The 21,073-nt window shown below is 39.0% G+C and overlaps 1 protein-coding gene across 4 annotated transcripts; it reads left to right on the top strand.

Annotated features, from left to right (window-relative positions):
* Positions 1-343: 343 nt before the first annotated feature.
* Positions 344-19,173, top strand: LOC103129837 (CREB-regulated transcription coactivator 1). Of its 4 annotated transcripts, none has more exons than XM_016665014.1 (14): positions 344-572; positions 3,750-3,866; positions 4,347-4,472; positions 5,321-5,382; positions 5,621-5,715; positions 6,224-6,309; positions 6,397-6,440; positions 6,921-7,144; positions 7,909-8,060; positions 8,149-8,379; positions 9,660-9,746; positions 10,716-10,802; positions 10,879-11,053; positions 12,299-19,173. In XM_016665014.1, exons 1-14 carry the CDS (start codon positions 447-449, stop codon positions 12,454-12,456), a joined length of 1,770 nt encoding a protein of 589 aa, XP_016520500.1. In that variant the 5' UTR covers positions 344-446; the 3' UTR covers positions 12,457-19,173. The 4 variants fall into 4 exon arrangements, with proteins under 4 accessions (XP_016520500.1, XP_007541116.1, XP_016520509.1 ...); XM_007541046.2 differs by having other exon boundaries at positions 347-572; positions 12,245-19,173; XM_007541054.2 differs by lacking the exon at positions 9,660-9,746 and having other exon boundaries at positions 12,245-19,173.
* Positions 19,174-21,073: the final 1,900 nt, after the last annotated feature.

Raw genomic sequence — 21,073 nt, 5'->3', positions numbered from 1 at the left:
TCTAAAATGTAAATTTTGTGTAATTTTCCTTCATCAGTGATTTGCTCCTTTATATGAGTATCATAAAATTTTAATTAGCCAAAATCACACTTTGCTTTAGTAACGTGACAAATGTCACAAAATTTATCACAAATGTATTATATTTCAGTCAGTTTGCCCCTGGTCACTTTTTCTGTGACCAGGTGCAGATTTTATTGTCTTTCCGTGCATATCCATGTTTATTTCCCCCCCTTTATGTTACTATTAATAACGAACATCTAGGGCACACAATTCCCCCTGTGGTGAGTCTTATTTTATCTCAAACTCGGCCTGCCTCTCAGATTCCGCAGGCAGCTGAAGCAGAGAGGGGTAACATCAATAGAGGCGTTCGGCCGTGCGTCGTGACGACAGTACGAGGGCCTGGCGTCGTGCGTAGCGTAACATTCCATTGAGAAGAAGAGGGAAAGATGGCGTCCTCTAACAATCCGCGCAAATTTAGCGAAAAAATCGCTTTGCATAATCAAAAGCAGGCGGAGGAGACTGCCGCTTTTGAAGAAGTGATGAAGGACTTGAACATCACCAGAGCCGCTCGGGTAAGACCCCCACCCCCTCACAGGCTGGTCCCAGTTTGTTGCATCGCTGTTTTTGGCAGTTAACGAACACTGCGGTGATATGTTTGAGCGACTGCTCTCTATTTGGGTAAGGTCCATGTTTTCTTTCTTAGCTGTATCGGTATATCATAATCACAACACACTCCCATGTCTGTTGACGGGCGCTACATTTTTTTTATTTTGTCGATAAAACATGCGTGGTTTAGTGCACCGTTAATTGGCTCCGCTAGCAGTTTGAGTTTAACGTGCACCTGTTCCCTATGTATGATTTCAACGGTAAGTGCACGCGTTTCGGCTGCTTCCAGGCGCACACATCACCGCATAATAACATGTTGAGGCTGTTGGCAGGTAAATTAAAGCGGAGCAAATGCGAGTGGGATCTCCGACAGGTTTAAGGCAGCCTTAACTGGCCAATCGGACTCACTGGACGTGGATTCCCTCCCGCCCCCACGTCAACTGTTTCCACCGTGGCACGTTTTAATTCAAACAAAAACACAATTTAAAACGGAAGCTTAGTTAATGTTTTACATGTTTTATCCAGCCACACCCCTGGACTGCACTAGTTTATACAGATTTGTTGAAAGTCAGCAAATGGATCACAATGAAATGATTTATCAACTCTCTAATGATAATATAATAAATAATCCTGCTCTTCAGGGCCCACTGTCCTGAATGTTTTAGGTGTTTCACCACTGCCACACACCTGGCTCAAATGAATGGGCGATTAACTGGCTTCTGCAGCGCTTAATAGCATGTTGAGGAGGTAATCTAATCATTGGAATCAGGTGTGCTGGAACAGAGAGACATCTAAAACATGAAGGACAGTGGGCCCGGAGGAGCAGGATTGAGAAACATTGGATTATGTCTCACAATTATGTTGGGCCCATGGAGCGTGCGTGCGTGCGTGCGTGTGTGGTGGAAAGACCCTCACAATGATAAAAAGAAAAAAAAAACTAAAATAAGGGAGAGCTATGGTGCAACGACTATATAACTTGCTTACATCATATTTTGAAAAGAAAGAGAAAGAAATCCATATATTTGTTACAACTCATTATCAGGTTTGTTTGTTTTTTTCTTTCCTGAAGGCTTGATGCAAATTGCTTTTAACTTTATTACATGTCTGGTGTTGTAATAGAATGTCTGCAAGTGCAGATTGTTTTTCCATAAATTTTTTTTTCTTTTTTTCATTATGCTCATTTTGAGCATACGTGTCTTATGAATTACCTGATGCATACATAATTGTCTATCTGCAAAGGTCAGAAACTTTTCTTTGATGCATAAAGGAAATCTAAGCTCTTCATTTTCTGTTTGATTGAAAACTATTCCCACCATTTTTTGTGTTTGTTTTAAACATTATAGCTCTTCCTCATGCTTAATTGTTGATCTAGATTAAAGGTTACCCAACTGAGTTTGTGCAAATCGGCCTTTGGTAAACACAGATGTTGTGTTGTAAAACTCAAAAACAAAAGTTACATTATTTGGTAAGTCCATAAAACTATAAATTTACTCCCTGTTGTGAGAACGATATGCAAGCATCATGCACTCAGGATAAAATTGCATCAGTTGTGCAATTAAAAACAGAGGAGGGAGTTACATGTTGATGTTTCATATTTGCAGTGTGCATTCCATAGCTATTTCTCCCCTTTTAGGAGCTAACTGAAAATGTCAGAGCTTTTGTGAATTTGACAGATTAAGCAAAAATTCTGGACCTTTTTTTTTTTTTTTTTACAGGCTTCAAAATGTTGCATCTTTTCCTGCTCTTGCTCTGCAATGTGGGTAAAAAATGTGATTGCTTCTTCAGTTGTGGGATAAAAAAAAATTGTGTAAGTTTCTACTAATGAGACTTGAGCAAAAAGTGACTTAATTTTTCTTCAAAGAGTAGTGCGCCTTCAAATTATTTTTAATTTCTAATCATGTTTAAAAGGCTGCCATACTATACTATATTATATAATGTAGTATAACTGTACACAAGAAATGCTACCTATTTATTAATGAGCAGCTTACAACCAGGGTATTCAGTCAGATTTCCAACAATTTAAGTTCACATTTAGTAGGTCACAAGGATCGGTTGAGACCAACAGTTAACTTCACATGAGTTAGTGGGGGTCAATGCTGAATGCAAGGACATGGACTAGTAAGGACTGCTAGCCTATAACTTTTTAAACCTTTAGCGTTTTGTGGCAAACCTTCACATTTTGCTACATTTTAAATGTGAGGACTGTTTTGTTTCAGATTGTTCTGTTTGGATTGGAATAATTTTTTTTTCAAGACTTCTTCTTTGACTTAAAAGATATCTTCAGAAATGTAAATAATTCTTTCTTGAACAGAAAGGCAGTATAAATCAGATGGAGTTTGTTCACTGCCACTCCCTTCCTCTGGAATGAAGCTCTTCAAAATAAGGATTATCTATCAAAATAAAAAAAAGTTTACTGTCCCTTTAATCGAAAGAGGGAGGCAGGGGCCATGGCAGTAAGTGTTGAGGACATCCAGCATGAGCAGCAGCCAGTTAGTTTTTCTCTGCCCCAAGCCCCAAATGATGAGAGTTAATCATCCAGGAAGCTCCACCAGCATTTATTGGATGAATCAATTGACTCATTTCTTCAAGCTGCACTGACGTCAGGAAGTGTTTGGGATATTTTTTTTTCTGTTTGCTGGAAATTAAGCACACTTTATTACTATGATGCGTGTGTCTAACCTTAAGCCATACTGATATTTCCTAGGAGAGAAACACTCTTCAGTTGTATAGTCTCTGCCTGATTCCCTTGTGTTGCCATTTAGATTTTCTGTCACTGCATTATGTCTGATCATCTGACTCAATTCTTCTGGGTGTACAGGATGTCAGTGTTTTGTTTTTGTTATAGCATACATTACTTTTTATTACTGTTATATGCAAGTAGTAAATACCCAACTGTGACAACTCAAGCTGTCAGTCCAGTGTCATTCGAATCAGCTAGTTTTGTTTGCTTGTCAGTTGTCCATGAAAAAGCCACATTTGCCTGTTTCATCTTGTTACCTTTTTTCAGTTCATAAAAGCCCCACTCATTAATCTTGCATATAATCATTGTAGACTTGCACGCATTGCCCATTTTTAGCATCTCTTTTGTTTGTGAATCAGATCAGTCATTCACTCATGCTTTCATGCAATTTTACTTTGCACAGTTGCAGTTACAGAAGACCCAGTATTTGCAACTAGGGCAGAATCGTGGACAGTACTATGGAGGCTCACTGCCCAATGTCAATCAGATTGGGAATGGCAACATTGACCTGCCTTTTCAGGTGAGCCCCTAGCCTCTCTCAGCAATGGTTTTGTTCTGGATCAGTGTACCTTTGTCAGCTGTTGGTGAATGTTGGACACACACAGGTTTCAGCTGTTTTTCAGATTTGTTGAAAAATACTTTATGTACAGACTATCCATTTTTAAAGAGGAGTAAAAGAGTCTGCTGGCTTTTCTCTGGCTGCGACAGCTGTAAGACTATTGGCTGGTTAGAGCTGCATCTTCCACCAGGTTTCATCATACCTCAAAAGTTAAAGAAGAGCTTGTCTTAAAGTTTTTTTTTCTTCCCCATAATTGAGAATTGGTTCCTAAATTTTAAAGTATACCATTGCTTGTCATGGCTTTTCATCTTTAATTACATTTGCCAACTTGGCTTGACCCATCTTAAAGTGAACATGTTTAGCACCATTTATTCCAATGCAAAGATTTGCTCTGTTTGAAAGGACTCCTCTCATCTCATTTACCTGGTGTGTCCACCTTAGAACTCTGTGCTGGACACCAGTCGGACAAGCAGGCACCATGGACTCGTGGACCGTGTTTACCGCGATCGTAACCGCATCACGTCTCCTCACCGTCGCCCACTTTCAGTGGACAAACACGGTCGCCAAATATCCTTTATATTGCACTGTCACATGTGCCAATCAGACTTGGAAGTTACTTTGTCTCACCTTCCTAATATGTTCTATTCATCCATGATTTGGAATATCAGTCAAATGCAATGTCCTTTTTTCACATGAAACCACATTTTACATTTCATATGGTAATTAAGGTCTCAGAGTCCGAAGGATTGTGGTCATCTGAAAGTTCCTTTAGATGATTGGCTTTGAAACTGACCCACCAATATTTTGACTCTTATCCACCTCTGGAAGTAGCAGTTACTATGTTGGTTTGGATAGAATGAGATTGTGTAACTAGTGAGACAGAGGTACAAAGCAAAGATGGCAACATGTGTTCATGATGGAGACATTGTATCATCTTCCCTTCCATCTGATCTGAAAAAGAATTTGATAGTGATTAAAAATTGTAATTGGGATTGGGAATTGCATCAAAGAGCACAGCTCTGGAGAAATCCTCCAAATGCTACTGAAAGCTGTAGACACACCCTTTTGATTTTGTAATTGAGTGTATGTACAATTCAGTAACATTTCTGTGTTAAAAGTCTGTTTTTCTTTTATGTTTTCCTGTTTATGTTGATTTGAAGATCAATGAATTAATGATTTATTTTTTGTACATCCACTGATAACCGTCTGCTGAGTTACACATGTTGGTATGTTGCACTTTAGCAGAGTTATTCTGACAAATGTTTTCCATTTTTAGTTTAGAGATTTGATCTCCCTGTAGGATTTGTCCAGGATTGTTTATTCATAATGTTTTAGGCACAAAGGGATGAACTAAAGCCTGTATCTGATTGATTCTTCTATTTTTCTTCATAATTATTAGCCTTGACTAGATTTACATTGACAGCTGTCCCTACAGTTCAGTTTACCTCTCCCCACCGCCAGACACAAGCTGGAGAAGGTAAGTTTCTTCGCTTGTCCGTTTGCACGAGGTTGGAACTACCCAGTCAGAAACAGTTATTTTTATGCCTTTAATTAGAGTAGAAATTACTCACAAGGATGGACCACCGATTGGGCAACCTGGTGGCAAATAAAGTTCAGTAACGAGGGCTGTAACCCCTGATGGGTATGGTGCTGAACAGTTGGCCCTCTTCCAGTGTTGGGATTCTGCTGACATCTCATCTTTCTGTCACATACAGGACGAATTCGGATTCGGCCTTACACCAGAGCGCCATGAACCCGAAGCCTCAGGAGGTGTTTTCAGGAGGATCGCAGGAGCTGCAGCCTAAACGTGGTGAGGGAGGATCCAGTGACAAAGACACAGAGAATCTTTCATTTATTCATGAGCAACGTGCTAATCCAAGCTGCAAACCTCTGAAGACACAAAAGAGATGGTGTCAGAGAGAGGCAGATGTAGACGCGTGGTAAAATATTTAAGGTGCAAATGGAAGCTGATCTACTGAGAAGTGTTTCTGTTTGACTTTGTACTCTGCTGGCTGTAGAAATTTCTGAATGAAGCTGATTCAGGGCAACCTACAGAGCAAAATCAATCATTAACTGACTCCTTATCGATCATGTCTTTTTATGTGTAAAGCTCTGGTACAATGAAGCCAAGATTAGCTGGCCTCCGTTCAGCGTCTGGTGGTCACCTGTGCTATTTTTAGAAATGTGGGAATCTGGTGCACAGCAGTACTATTTTCTGCATGGCGGCTTGGGATATTGATGACTAATTTCTTTCAGTAAGGCTTTGCATTTTTGGATATTGTCTCAACAAAAAAAGTGTTCTGTTTTTTCTTTAATAGTGCTGCTGCTTACGGTGCCAGGGACGGAAAATTCAGAGTCGGATGCAGACAAGGATGCACAGAAGCAGCTGTGGGATGACAAGAAGGTACCAGTGGGACTGTGAGGGACTGTAAAGTGAACTCATGTGGTGAATTAATCATGACTCTTTTTTTGTTTTGTTTTGTTTTTTTAGGATGATGCATCTCAGCCTAATACATGTGATGTCCCAGGAATCAAGTGAGTATTACTATTTTGATTTTCTAAACCTCTGCTTCTTTTTTAACTTCCATTGAAAAATGCTTAAGTTTTTCTTATAATGACCATCATCACATAAGTGAAAGAAGATTTCTAATTGGACAATGCTTTGCTAAATGTAATGAAGCTGTAAACCAGCCATATAATTAAAGCTTCACTGTAATTTGATGTTTTTCCACATCAGAGAAGTATGTAACTTTTTCTAATGTTCTAGATTTATTTTTCTCCCTTCTAAGTTCTCAGAGAGGCCAACATAGAAATTACCAACTGATTAAGAGTTATAATAATTTGAGGGCTTTGTTTTCATATTGCAGATCTGAAATACTTTATAGAGTCTAAATATCTGTCACATAATTGATTCACTCATCAGCAGTTAGAATTATTAAAGCAAGTTATCCAAAAACATTTTTTGGTGCTGTTTTTGTGTTTCACATCACTAACCAACTGGTTGCCTTTTTCCAGTATATTCCCATCACCAGACCAGGAATTAAGCCCATCTGTGGTCCCAGGTGGTCACAACACTGGTGGTTCGCTGCCGGATCTGACTAACATCCAGTTCCCTCCTCCGCTGTCCACACCACTTGACCCCGAGGACACCGTGTCCTTCCCTTCACTTAGCTCAGCCAACAGCACGGGCAGCCTGACCACCAACCTCACCCACCTGGGCATCAGTGCTGCAAGTCATGGTAAGAGCTCTTACATGTACCAAAATTAGGACGATGGAGGAGGAAGACGAAAAAACATTTTTTACTCCCAATTAAGAAAGTAGGTTGTTTTAGCCAATATCTTGAGGTGCGTTTCCTTAGCCTGTTTTTTTTTATTTTTATTTTTTAATCAAAATAATTTTACTATGTAACAGGAAATTTTTATTTACAATAACGGAAAATTAATCTCTAACCCGAGGCACATTACAACCCAGATGATTTTAGAATAGGTTTTGTTGTGTTTCTATCTGTGTGCAGAAAATATTAAACCTAGCTTTGTGTTAGATGCTGCTGTTATTACTCTCCTTTGATTTGGTCTTCTCTTTGCCAGTGGGCTGCTGGCTGCCTCTCATTATGTCCTCAAATCTCATCCTCTCAGAGCTGATGAGTATTTTGGTCAGACAGCAGTTACTCACTACATCTTGTTCTGGCCACCAGCTGTTTTATTTTCTGTGAAATTCTCATTTAAAATTAGTTTCCTGCATATTCGATATCCTCTTTGCTTTGGACGGCATCAATGTTCACTTGCTTGTTTTTGACACCTAAGTGACTAAACGTGATCTGTGGGGAGCCCAGTCTGTATGTGTGTTGCCTGTTAATAGAAGTAAAGCTTTAAGCAGCTGTATATTAAACGTTGTCAACTGTCTATGATTTCTTAGCTGATTCTCATGTTTGGATGCTTGATAATCTGAGTCTCCTCTAACAAAACCCAGTGACTTGTGCATGTGTGACTCTTCTGTTGCCAGGGATCACCACGCCCTCTCAGCCTTCCATGACTGTAACGGGCCAGCGCAGGCAGCCACCCGTGGTGCCACTTACTCTCACCTCTGACCTCCACCTCCAGCAGTCCCCACAGCAGCTCTCACCCACGCTCTCCTCACCGGTTAATATTACACAGGTAAATGTCTGGCGTCTGGCTTCACTTGGTTTTTCTTCTTGGTGTTCAAGGTGAAACACCAAGAATGTGTGTGTGCTCTTGTCTTTAGGCTTTGCAAACAGAAACATTAACTTTGGAGCAGCAGCTTTCCCAGTACCCCCTGTTCAACCAGCTGACGCCTCAAGCCCAGGCTCAGCTACTTAGTGACCTCCAGAAACAGCCGGCGCTGCCACAGGGCATCCAGCTCATCGCTCTGCCCACTCTGGCCTCGTCTGGGACAGCCACCGCAAGCAGCCCCTCCCCGGACAGCCAAACCACCGCCAGCATGAGCATCAGCTCGGTAAGAAACGCACAATTCAGTTAGGCGAGTGAAGGCAGGGTCACAGCTTTCTGGAAATGTTTCCTAATATTGTCATGATTACCACTTTGTTGGTTTTGCTCAATATATTAATCTTTTGAAAACATGACATGATCAAAATGATCATAGCTTGCTGCTATTGTGTAGACAGACAAAATTAACTCCCTGCCAACATTTTCTCACTTCTTATGCGGAGGCTGATGATAAAACTTGTTGTTTTGTCCACTGTACAGTCATAGTGAAAGGCTTTGGCAGTGACACAGATGTTATTCTGTGGTTCCAACAGTTTATGGTCAACTGAAAAAAACAACTACAAACGCAAGACTTCTAAAAACTTTGATATGAAATATGTGAAATTCATGCAGAGTCGGAATGTGGAGTTTGATGCCTTTTCATAACTTAATTTATTCTGGCTTCCTGGATGTCCTCATCTTGACTCAGAGTTGATCTCAGTTTTTTTGGCTCCTTCTTATCCTGGAGCCAACTTTATAGAATTGACTATAGTTTTTTTTAATTCCAATATGATTTTTTTAACCCCCTCCATCAACTATTTTCCCTTGTGCTGGAATATACTCAAAGCACCAAATTGTCCCTGCATTGTTGGACGAAGTAGCTCTTGGAATCTGTTTTTAGCCTAACATTATTTATGGCAGTGTTCTTGTTCAGTGCTGTGAGTAAGCCCTCTTCCTGGGATGATGGACATTTAATCAGAGACGGTACCTTTTCAGCAGCCTTCTACTGTCCATCACTAAACCTCCTGCACAACTTAACTCTCTCTCCTTGATATCTTTTTTTTAGACAAGAATATCTTCTTTTATACCCCAAGGTCTCTTTGTGCATGTAGACACACCCTCACTCACTTGCTGTTGATGTTGAACAAGCTCTGCACTGGTAACTTGATTCTGTAGAAGAACTGATCAGGAAAAACTGTCATTGAAACCTCATGAAATTGTTCTGTCCTATTTAACTTCTTACCTTGAAGTTCTCAATGATCCAGAAGATGTTTTGCATGCTTTTCTCCAGGAGTAACACAAGAAAACAATGGTTTCAGTCCCAGTAGTAACACACTTTGATACCATGTTAACATCAAACAAATCACTAGGTAATATAATAATTAAGATGCAACATTTGCAAAGCACAGCATATATGTCACTGCCAAACTTTAACCTGCAACTGTACACATTTTGATCTTATTGCTAAAGATGTGTGTGTTTGTGCCAGACATGAAGCTTAGTGTTAGCTAACCCTCTTCCCTCCAACAGTATCGCAATCAGACTGGCTCACCAGCCACTCAGTCTCCAACCTCCCCAGTCTCCAATCAAGGCTTCTCCCCTGGAGGCTCGCCTCAAGTAAGGGCCCACCCTCCGAGCTCGCTGCTGCCTGGGGAAGGGCTTTGCTTCTGGGGGAAAGCTAACTGTTCATAGCCAGGCTGCTTTTCATTCTGTGTGTTTGCACCACTCATGGTGTCAGCAGCTGCACAACTCATCTCCTCATCTCCACTGTCACAGCTGACCGTGTGCATGACAACATATTGGTTTTCTCAGTGTGCACCACACTGGGATGCTCCTTGTATAGTAAAATATTTTTCTGGAGAAAGTGCTATATATTTTTTAACAACTCAGTTTATGAATTTTAAATCTTATTTTCTGTGAGACATTTTTCCATTTTTTTAGGATACAATTGTGGATAAATTAATTATGGTTAAATCAGTGAAAGTTCAGGTCAAAATTTCTCAGATTCTAATCATTCATGGACTGTGCTCTCTTTGGCTAAGATGATGCTTAAGCAGGGACTCTACCACATACGAAATCCAATCCCACATTATTGATGATGTGCTCTATGAGGCGTATGTTTTTTAAGATTATTTAAGGGAAGTTTCAACTCTTCTCTACTTCTGTAAATCCAGTTTGACCTCTCTGTCATGCTGGATTTTACCTTTTCACCTCTTCTTTTTTGTGTTTTTGATGTTTTTTATCTTCCTAAATTGCCAGGGTTTTTATTGTCTTGGTGTTTATTATACAGTTGTAGGCTCACCACCAAGTCCTCTCTTTAATAAACTGAATTGTGATTCTTTTCTGACGGGGCTGCAGCAGCCAACATTCACTCTTTCATAGGCTTGTGTTAACCGTGGTTATGAGAACGACTTGCTTATATTTCCTGCTCTGCTGGACAGCTGTGTGATGTGTTGTCTTGCTTGGTTTTCCTTGTTACTCCATCACTAAAATATGGCCTTAGTCAATTGGATGGCTTTTTTGTGTTTGTTAGAGGAACTTGCAATCTATTTTATTATTTTAACTTATATTTCCTTTCCCCTGCAGCACATTCCTGTGGTGGGCAGTATATTTGGCGACTCCTTCTATGATCAGCAGCTGGCATCGAGGCAGACCAATGCGCTCTCTCACCAGGTAACCAAGACTACCAGTAACTGAGGACAGAACGTTGTCCTGACTCTGCTCTGCCTGACAAATCTGTTCTTTTCAGCTCGAGCAGTTCAACATGATTGAAAGTCCCATCAGCTCGTCCAGCCTTTTCAGCCAGTGCTCCACCCTCAACTACACGCAGGCGGCCATGATGGGCCTCACCGGCAGCAGCTTACAGGACTCGCAGCAACTCAACTACAGTAGCCATGGCAACATCCCCAACATCATTCTAACAGGTAGCAGCACCACCACCCATTCATACATTGTCCTTCACATGTCCTTCACATCTTTTCCAGGCAAAAAGATGGGAGTGCAGTTGAGACCAGATATTTAAATATACTATAAAATTCAACCCATAACTGTTTCTCCCCCCTTATCCATTATTAAATCAGACCAAGGTCTGCCTGTTTGAGGTCAGTTAGGATTACTAAAACTATTTATATTTGCTACATACCAGAGCTGGAGATTTTTTAAAGCTCTAAATTCTTTTGATATCCTTCTACAAGCTTCTCGCAACAGTTTGCACGAATTTTGGTCCATTCGTCTTGACAGAACTCTTGTATCTGAATCAGGTTTGAGCCATCTTGCTCAAACATACTTTTTCAACTCTTCTTTAAACATTTTCTTTGTGATATCGATCAGGGCTTTGTGATGGCCCCTCCAAAATACTGAACTTGTTTCACTTGTGCAAATTTGGTGATAGGCTTAAGGCCCCCACAAACGTGGGCACACTTTACAACGCAGAGCACACATCTACCATACACATCTGCTCAAAGGTTTATTTTCACATCCATGTGCTCTTTGTTGCACAGTAAACTGTTTGGGAGGAAACGGGAGTTCACACTGAACTGTTTTGTATGTTATGTCAAGCTGATAAGATTGAGAGTCAATGCAACCAGTTGCAAGGACGCGCATCAGACAGACTCCCGCTTTGTGCCACCAACAGGTATGTGGTGGTTGCTTTTTATTGAGAAGAAACATGGCTAGGTGCCCAACTAGCTAGCGTGGTGAGTGGTGCTGGAAAGATTTAAAGACTTAACTTGAAAATTATTGGAAAGTGCTTGAATTCTACTTGGGAGAATTCAAGATTTTCGGATTGGGGGAAATAAAGGAGTCTGTTATGAGAAATATAGGCAATCGGTACGCCTGACTAATAAATCTCAACCGTCTGCAGACGGTGTGCGTAGAGTCCGCTCATAGAAGATGCTGAACGCCCAAGTATGTGGGGGCCTTCAGGGTTATTGATCAATTGGAAGACCCATTTGTGTTGAGATGTTTGAATATTTGAATAAGTCGTGATGCCATCTGATCATGATGCCATCTGATCATGATGCCATCTGTTTTGTAAAATGTATCCGTCCCATTGGTAGCTAAATGACTGCTTTGTGTTGAAGCTGTCTGCGTTTTTCTGCTGTCACCTTTCTTAGTCACAGGTGAGTCTCCGCCCAGCCTCTCTAAAGAGCTGACCAACTCTCTGGCGGGTGTTGGTGATGTCAGCTTCGATGCCGACTCCCAGTTCCCCCTGGATGAGCTGAAGATAGATCCACTCACACTGGACGGACTGCACATGCTCAATGACCCCGACATGGTGCTCGCTGACCCCGCCACGGAGGACACGTTCAGGATGGACAGGCTGTAGCGAGGCTGTGCTGGAGCAAAGAGGGAAAAACAAAAACACTAACGTGAGTGAAGAGAAACAAAGGGCAGGATGAACCCTCTCCCTCGTTGCATGGCCGTCCAGCTGTATGACTCTTTGAAAGATGCGCCACCAAAAAACACAACGGGGAAAAAGTCGTCCATTGGCTTGCAACGGGAATGGCCTCGCTGTTGTTTTGATAAAGATTGGTCGCTCGGAGCTTTCGCTAGCCTACTCCTGTTTACAGTGCTCCATTACATGCCACATATATTTAAAAAAAAATGCACATTATAGCCATTTTCTTTTCATATCCACATTCATTTTAATCTTTTTTGCTTGTAGCAGGAAGCTGCTAATTTATTGGGTAAAATAATTGTTTTGGCTATGTATAAAAGAGGAGGAAAATAAACAGCATAGCTGGTTTACTCACCACCCTTCAATGAAACAAGTTCTCCTACCATAGCATGATGACTTTCTTTTTGACACTCAAAGCTTTATTTTTGACAACCAAATGTTATTTTCATCTTGTATATGTTTTTATGCTTTGTGTATTTATGTTTTATTTATTTATTTATTTGGTCAAAGGGTTGATATTTTATAACTTAAATTTGATGCCAAAATGTCTGTAGGTGGAGTGTAAAATTTCACTGATGTAATTAATTACAAACACATAAATGTTTTTTTTTTTTTTTTAATTATTATTTTAAGCTTTTACTTGGGAAACGAAGGAGTGCAAAACCTCCCCATAGTTGCTCTTTTGGTGTTAGTTGTGCCATTATTTAATATTGTGCTGAAGTCCAACAAGCAAATCTAGAAATCAGTTCTAAGCACCACTTCAGGTGGACTTTACTGGGATTACCACTCATCAGGAAATTCAATTTAACCAAAACTAAAGAAAAGTGCATCAGAATTCATTCTCAGCAAGAAAAAAAAACATTATATACACTAAATTGCCAAAAGTATTCACTTAGCATCCAAGCAATTGATTTCAGCTGTTCTAATCACTTCTGGGGCCAGAAGTGCATACAATCCCGGATTTAGGCATACAGAACACTTCTACAGACGTTGGGGAAATATCCAATGTGTTATTCTCAGGAGCTAGGTGAGAGTTGTGGTGTTATAGAAAATCACCTGAACAATATGTACAGTTGTGACATTTGCTGACCACTAAATATTCCTCTCAACTTGTGGCAGTGTTACAAAAGTTGAAGTAACTCAGCCAGAAGTGGTAGGTCAAATAAAAGGTGCACTGCATTCAGAAATGACCAACTTGAAATCCTTAAGATTAGCTCAGTGCATAGAGCACTTCATGAAAACGGTTTTGATGGCTGAGCAGCTACATCCTTCCCATAAGTCATCAAGTGTAACATACAGAATCAGAAGTGTAGCTGTCTGAGTCTGGTAGTTTGTGTCAGATGTAAAGTTTGGTGAAGAGTTCACATTCTTAGTTCCAGTGAAAGAGCTTGAAACGCTTCAGGATACCTAGCAAGACTGTAAAAATGTAGATTAGAGAGTTTGGATGAAGTAGAGTGGCGATCATGTGCCGAGCCTTATGTCACGTTCCTTTTACCTTGAAAGTCTGAACTTGAAGCTGTGTTTTACCTCACACCCAAAGTGGGAGTGTTCCAGTTAACATAGTGTGAGAAGTCTTGTTTGCGACATGGCGATGCCTAAGTAGATTTGCTTGCAGTACCTCTTGTGATTTTTATTTTAAGAATTACATTCCATAAGCAAACACCACTCTTAATTTTAGTTTATAGTTGCGGGCACTACATGCAACATTGATTTTAGACACACTCTTTCAAGTTTGTCTTGTAAAATAAAATGTCTCCACCACAGCTTACTACTGTTGATAGCAGCCATATTGAAACTGGAAGTCAACTTTACAAATCGCATTGAGTGGGAATGTGTTGACGTTGATTTTTCAGACTGGGAAGTCAGAATTTCTGAGTTCTGACTGCAAATGGAACACTCCATTATTGTCCAGCAACAGTGTCTGGTCTCACAAATAGACTTTTGAAAGATTCACACGAAGACACTCCTAAACCTTGTGGAAATCCTTCCCCTAAGAAACGCAGCCGGTAGAGCTGCAAAAGGCAGGCTGACAAAATAAACCCGGTGAATTAACTATGGGATGTCACGCAAGGTCATATATGTATTGAGAGCCAAACAAGGAAATACTGATGGCAATGTAGTTTATATTTAAGCTGAGAAGTTCACTTGAAAAGTAACACATTTGTTTTTAAACCAGAGAACATTCAAATCTGAATATTTTTCAGTCACTGTGAAATCACCTGATTTTGCCTTACAGTAATATTCTGCTGTTCTACTTCAGTGTTTTATGTGACGACGTATTTTCCTAACTGAATATTTGACCTTTTCTTGTATTTGAGACAAACTTTGGTCAGTCAGTAATCTCTGTGGTTATGTAAAGTGTAAACAAATCGATGTACTGTATTTTGTAGCTGTACACTTGATGGCCAAATTGTCTTTTTGTTTTTTATGTGGGACAAAAAGAAAACAGGGGAAAAACAAATGTCCAAGAAATGATGTAAAGAGTGCAATTATGGGGAGGCTTTATGCTCCTTTACAGGGGGTCTCTAACAAAAACGCAACTGAAGTTAGATACAGAGAGAGGAATCCGAAGTCAAGTGAAGTGTTTTAAGATGCACTCTAAGATTTTTAAGAGACTTCTCTTGAAGAATGTTTATATCCTCTGTTTAGATGAGGTGCACAAAAGCTAGCTAAAGATCTCTTGAAGACGAACTCTTAAGTGTAATTATGTAAAATGTGCAATGTTTCAAAAACTCAAATCTGCCTTGTTCGTTCAGTCTCGGAAGCAGCAGAAATGGCTTCAAAAAACAAACACTTCACAAATCTTTCAAGCCAAACCGTTCACATTGTCATCTGCAATGAGTTCTGATCTTTGTTGCCAAAATGTTTCCAGTTGCACGGCTGATGTTGACAACACTTCCTTCGCATTCATTGCCAACTGGTCCGCCTCAGCCTTTTTGTCAGAGTTTCCCTGAAAGGCTTCTGTAGATTTTTGGGATCATTTTTGGCGAACTTTAATGTTCAGGTGTATATGTATTGAAATTTTTACGGACTGTCTAAACACACCCAGGATGGGAATTACACCTGGGTGGGTTTAAAGCGTTCATTGTGTGCAGTAGACAGCTCCATCAGCAGCTTTGTTTGCCTTCAACACACCCTGACTCCTATGCAAATGAGATGACAAAAAAATCTATGGAACTTAAAGGAAAAATCCAACTTTTTCCATATGCTCAACTGGATTTATTCTTCTGAAGCAGAATATTGGAGGTGTTTTTACTTAAACATGCATGAAACTCCTCTGAAAGCTTTGACAGACATGGTCATTGTGAGCTGCTTTTTGTAAAAAAAATAAAATAAAAAATTATAGAGGCTTTCACTGAAAACTTTATTTGGCCCAATTTCAGCCAAAAATTGATTGGTTGTACTTTGTAAAGTATGGCAAAAAAAAAGCTAGTTTTGATGTTTGAGTGCAGAACGGGAATGTTTTGGTGGCGGTATGACAATCAAAGACCAAAATTGTGTTTTGAAATGTTGGCATAAGAAAAAAGTCTCTACGCTGAAGCATAAATCCAGCTTTAAATTAATGCTTGATGTTGCCTTCTTCTTTTTCGAAATGCTTATATTTTGTGGACAATACGGTTGCTCAGTTATGAAAAAAAATCATGATTATAACAATTATTTGAGTTTGATCACATTTTTTGTGCAAGCTTTGGCTTAAAGGTTTTATACATTTTTCTGAATTTTGCATACTAGCTAATCATTTTTTCCACCCAAGACATGTCTAATCAAATGATTGATATATATCATTGGGATATATATATATCCAAATCAGAAATGTATTTAAATTTTAGTGAACAGCAGCTAAACCTGACTATTCACTAACGGACAGGTGGCTGCAGCGACCAATACTGTCTATATCATGTTCTTGGATTGCTAACATTGTTGCAGAGGTTTAAAATCCTTGTACTTCCATGATGTTTCAGTTTTACAATGGATTTTTTTTTTTTTCAGAAATCAGGAACAATATATGAAAGTAAAATAAAAAATCTTTTGTGTTATAGTTTGGAGCCAAGATTGAATTACTAATTTGATTAATTGTACATCCTCACTGGGCAGAGCACTTTTCTCTGCTCAGTAAGCTGATATTCCAGTTTAGCTGCCAGCTGTTATTTAAGATTAAACATAACCTACAAAAAGACTTGGTTACCTGAAAACGACTCCATAACCAATGTTGGATTTTTTCTTTAAGCCTAGACATTTTGTGCAGATGTTCCGTTTCCAAAGGTTTGCGTACATAAGACTTCGCTGTTGTGATGCCAGTGATTGGAGCTTCACCCCAGTCCCTCATCCTGCCGCAGTCATTCAAATGGACTTTGTACATAAAGCTGCAACAAAATGCATGACTAAACGGACAGTCCAGACCTCTAAACGAAGGCCTTCTATAGCTCTGCAGGTTTGATTTGTGTAACATTATGCTAACACAAACCGTCTAAAGGGATGCATGTTATGAGTTTCTTCCTGTGCAACAGTAAACTCCTGTTAAGTGACTCTGTTACCTCCATTTCTGTACGATGCTACTTCACGAATGATACAAGAATGTAACTTCTGTGGCAGTATTGTGGTTTTAGCCCGATGAGTTGATGTTTGGAGTGTTTGGTTCTGTCCCAGCAGCTCAAGGCTCCCCTTCCCCCATAAAGAAACTGACTGTTGCTTGTCCCGCTCTCTCTTCACACTGTAGCATCTCTCTGCAGTCGATTGTGAAAGACCCTTTTTCAAACAAATAGGAGATGCCGCCCTGTAAATGTTCCAGATTGGCACGCGCTCTGATTGTTTGCATTTGTGGACCTCTGAAGCATCTACATTATGCAGTCAGCTGCATGACATGATTGACACATTTAGCAGGTTCTTATCCCATGCTATGTACTGGATCTTAATCTTGCTATGCTAAAGTGGAGCGTGTTTTAAGACATGTTTATTTGTTTTCTGATGTTGCCTACCATGTTTGGTTCTGGGCTGGATAAAGTGAACTGTTTCTGTTACTGTGCAATGTTTTAGTCCACTAGTTGCTTCGCACTTTAACTGTGACTCCCTGACGTTTGTGCTGGGACTGTTCGGCCCGATGTGAATGCTGACTGTTTCATAGCAGAGATATTTTAATCTAAAACAAAAAGATGGATTCTCTATTTTCTTTTGGGAACTACACTTTGGCTTGTCGTGTTTGTTTGTTTTTCTTGTTTTTTTGTTGTTGTTTTTTTTCTTCTGTTTTTATTTGAAGCTGTTAAAACGTTTAGAAGATGCAAAATCAGAAAGGGCTTATTCCGGTGCAGCTTACACTCTAATGTTGGAACTGAACGAAGGATATTGCTTTTATGTTCCCGTGCTTCTATGTTCCCCAGTTTTAAGAATTAAATCTGATATGTGCAAAAATACGTGTTGAGAAACATGCTTTAAATTCAAAATTGTACAGAACTGGAAGGAGACCTGAAATTGATCGCCATCTTTTCATTCTGAAAAGCCTGATTTTTACTATGAATATATGATTAGGAATAAACTTCCAGGGATTGTCTTCCCTTCAAACATATGATGATGCAAAAGCCAACCAAACCTAAAGCTGCGAAATGACGAGGGGTGCTAAAAGTTTGACTTTTTTCACCAGGCATGTTTGGATTTTGAATATTTGTACACTTTTAAGATAAAATTCTGCATTTTAATTCTCTCATTGCATCTGCCTGAGGTCCATCTATTTAGCTGGGGAACATGGAACAATGGAAGCATAAATGTGATCTATTGTACCTCAGTTTTTATGTTTCAATGCTTCAAAAAAGAAAACAAACAACAACCTTGGAGTAAATTTGAGCGTTCCAGCTCTTACTTGGACTTTCCCTTGCTTCCTTATTTACTTGTAATCTAAAAATCATTACACTCAAACAGCTTGTATTTGCATCTACGCAAACTGTTACTAAGTGTACTATATGCTGTTGCGATGCTTCACCGAAGTAGCTTGGACTGTAAAGCAATGGTTCAGTTTGTCTCGCATCTGGACATATGAAACATTACAGGGCGGGTAGGTTCATACAGGAGACACTAGTGTGGCATTAGTTATCAGCAAATGCAACACTAGGACTTGATGTCAGATTTGGCAGCTTGTTAACTTTATATTTAAGAGGTACAAAAAGTCTCTTAGAGTAAAAGCATGATTAGAATTGAAATGAAAGCTTTTACCTGACTTGCTTTTGTTTTTTTGTTCTTTTTTTACATCTACACATCTTAAATTTTACTTTAGACTCCTTGTTTTACTCTGAGACAAACTCGCATTACGCTGCAGCACAACCATCAGGTTGTGTGTATAGAGCATTGGAGATGGATTATGTATTTTGTCTGTAAAAGAGAAAATGTGTCCAAGATTTGCTGCTCAGTCAGAAAATGATGTCCCTTTAATAACCAGGGGTTACTTTTCATTGAAATCTATATGACAGGCTCTAGAAATACAGTTTTATGTTCCACTTTAAGCTTATCGTGAGAATAGCATTATATCACTGTTGTCCTGTAAGTTGTAGTGAGACCTGTAGGTATTTATTTGTTGCCATGTGATTCTCTTTTATGTGACCATTTGTTTTTATAAAGCTGAAAGAAAACCCTTGATTAAATTGAATGTGAAGGACAGAATTTTCCTCTGCATATAGTCTTGATTTTCAAAAAAAAAATACTGATTCGGGACATAAAAAAAGAAAAGTTTTATTTCTTAACATCACAGCGTGTTGCTGTAGACATGCATGATGTTTCAGTCCTCTTGTAAAAGTGTTTTGGCTATTGTTTCTATTTTGTAACCTGTAAATGCAAATTTAAAAAGATTATTTTGGATATGTGCATGCTTGTGAAATGTTCAGAATGTTGATTTCCACTAAAAGCTGTTGAGTTTGGAACAAGAAAAAGGTCATGTCTGTTACTTAAAACTAAATATACTGGCCTTTTGAGGAGTAGGTATTTTTTTAAAAACGTCTAGACGTATCTAATTTTAGTTAAAGTTTAGCTTGTTTATAATAAAAAAAAAAAGGCTAAACATGAAGTTGTATTTAACAGTTTAAACATTACATATCTAAGTATATGTTATGCTTCCAATGTAAAAGCTAAATTGGCACTGACATTTGTGAATGCCTGAGGGTCAGCAGACAAATACTGAAAGCATTTTGGGGAAAAGCAAAGTAAATTGTTGCTTCATTTTGTATTAAACAGGGAAAGAACAGACATTTACAAGAAGTGAAAGCATTCGTATAACAATTGCAGGAGGCTGGAATAACTTTCTGAATTGGTGTTTGATATAAAGCAATGCACCTTTTGTATTACACTGTGCAATGGCAGTGCATCAACTACTTTTGCATTAAACCCCTGTCAACTCTCAGAGGTTCTGCAAACGGTTTAAAAAACTAAACAAAACAAAAAACACCTAAATCCTAATTTAAGAGCTAAACATTCTGGATTTCTAAAATACCCAAGGAAACTTTACAAAGTTGTAGCCATCCTGCAATCAGCATTTTAATCACACAGTTTAATGGTGCTAATAGTCTGCAGGTCAAAATCAATTCTTGCAGGTTTAATTGAGCTGTTGCAGCTGTGTGATTACTTTTAGAGATGGACCCAACAAAATACCCATCAGCTAAAACGATACAGAAGATTTTAAAACTGCTTCAAGGGAGAAAGTAATGTGACAAATGGTGTTGCTTTTTTCTTTGTCAACTGTGTCTAATTTTTCTAACAAGCCTATGCAGAAATGTTTATACAGTAAACAAACATCTATGTAGACCACAGAAGACACCAAATAGAACACAAAAAACTCAATATGGCGGAGAAAGATGCACAGAAATGAGCATGAACACGTGTCGGTGTTTGTTCTAAATGCAACTGGACCTATGTAGAGAAGAGCCAAACCTAAATTACCACAAGCTTCAAATGTTTAATGGCAAAATGTTTCTGTTTCATTTTCATAAGATCACCAGCCTTGTCTCCAAAAATTAAGGTGTTTGTCCCTGAATGCATTTGCAAAGCATAATCTGCTTTTATATTGCTTTTGGCTTCTTCCTCAATGAGTGGCTGTTCAGCCCATGTTAGTATATGACTCATTTGATAATGATACTCTATTACCAGCTTCAGCCAGCATGCTCCCATAGCATGCTATTTTGTTCGGGCATTGATACACATACCACTGAAACCAGAATTGCATACACTGGATAAAAAAGACACATTTTTTTCTCACTGTCTGAAGTTAAATCAGATGAAATTTCTCTTGTTTTACATTAGTTAGAATTACCAAAACTATTTATATGTTCTAGATGTCAGATAAAGGGAGAACAATTTTAGAGATTACTTTGTAACTTTCTTTGAATTCTGAACTTTACATGTATTTGGTCAGTATCAGAGATAACTATCTTTTAAACTATATGACTTGAAACAAACCCAAAAGGTGTGAGCCTTGTCATACAAGCCAGAATTTTTGGTTTCAGAAGTATTTCACACAATGAGTTCTTCTGATTGATATCACAAATGATCCCATCAAAAATGTAAAAAGCCA

This window comes from Poecilia formosa, unplaced genomic scaffold (genome assembly GCF_000485575.1).
Source record: "Poecilia formosa unplaced genomic scaffold, Poecilia_formosa-5.1.2 Scaffold10, whole genome shotgun sequence".
NCBI classification, from domain to species: Eukaryota; Metazoa; Chordata; class Actinopteri; order Cyprinodontiformes; family Poeciliidae; genus Poecilia; species Poecilia formosa.
This window is presented reverse-complemented; position numbering and strand designations above follow the sequence as displayed.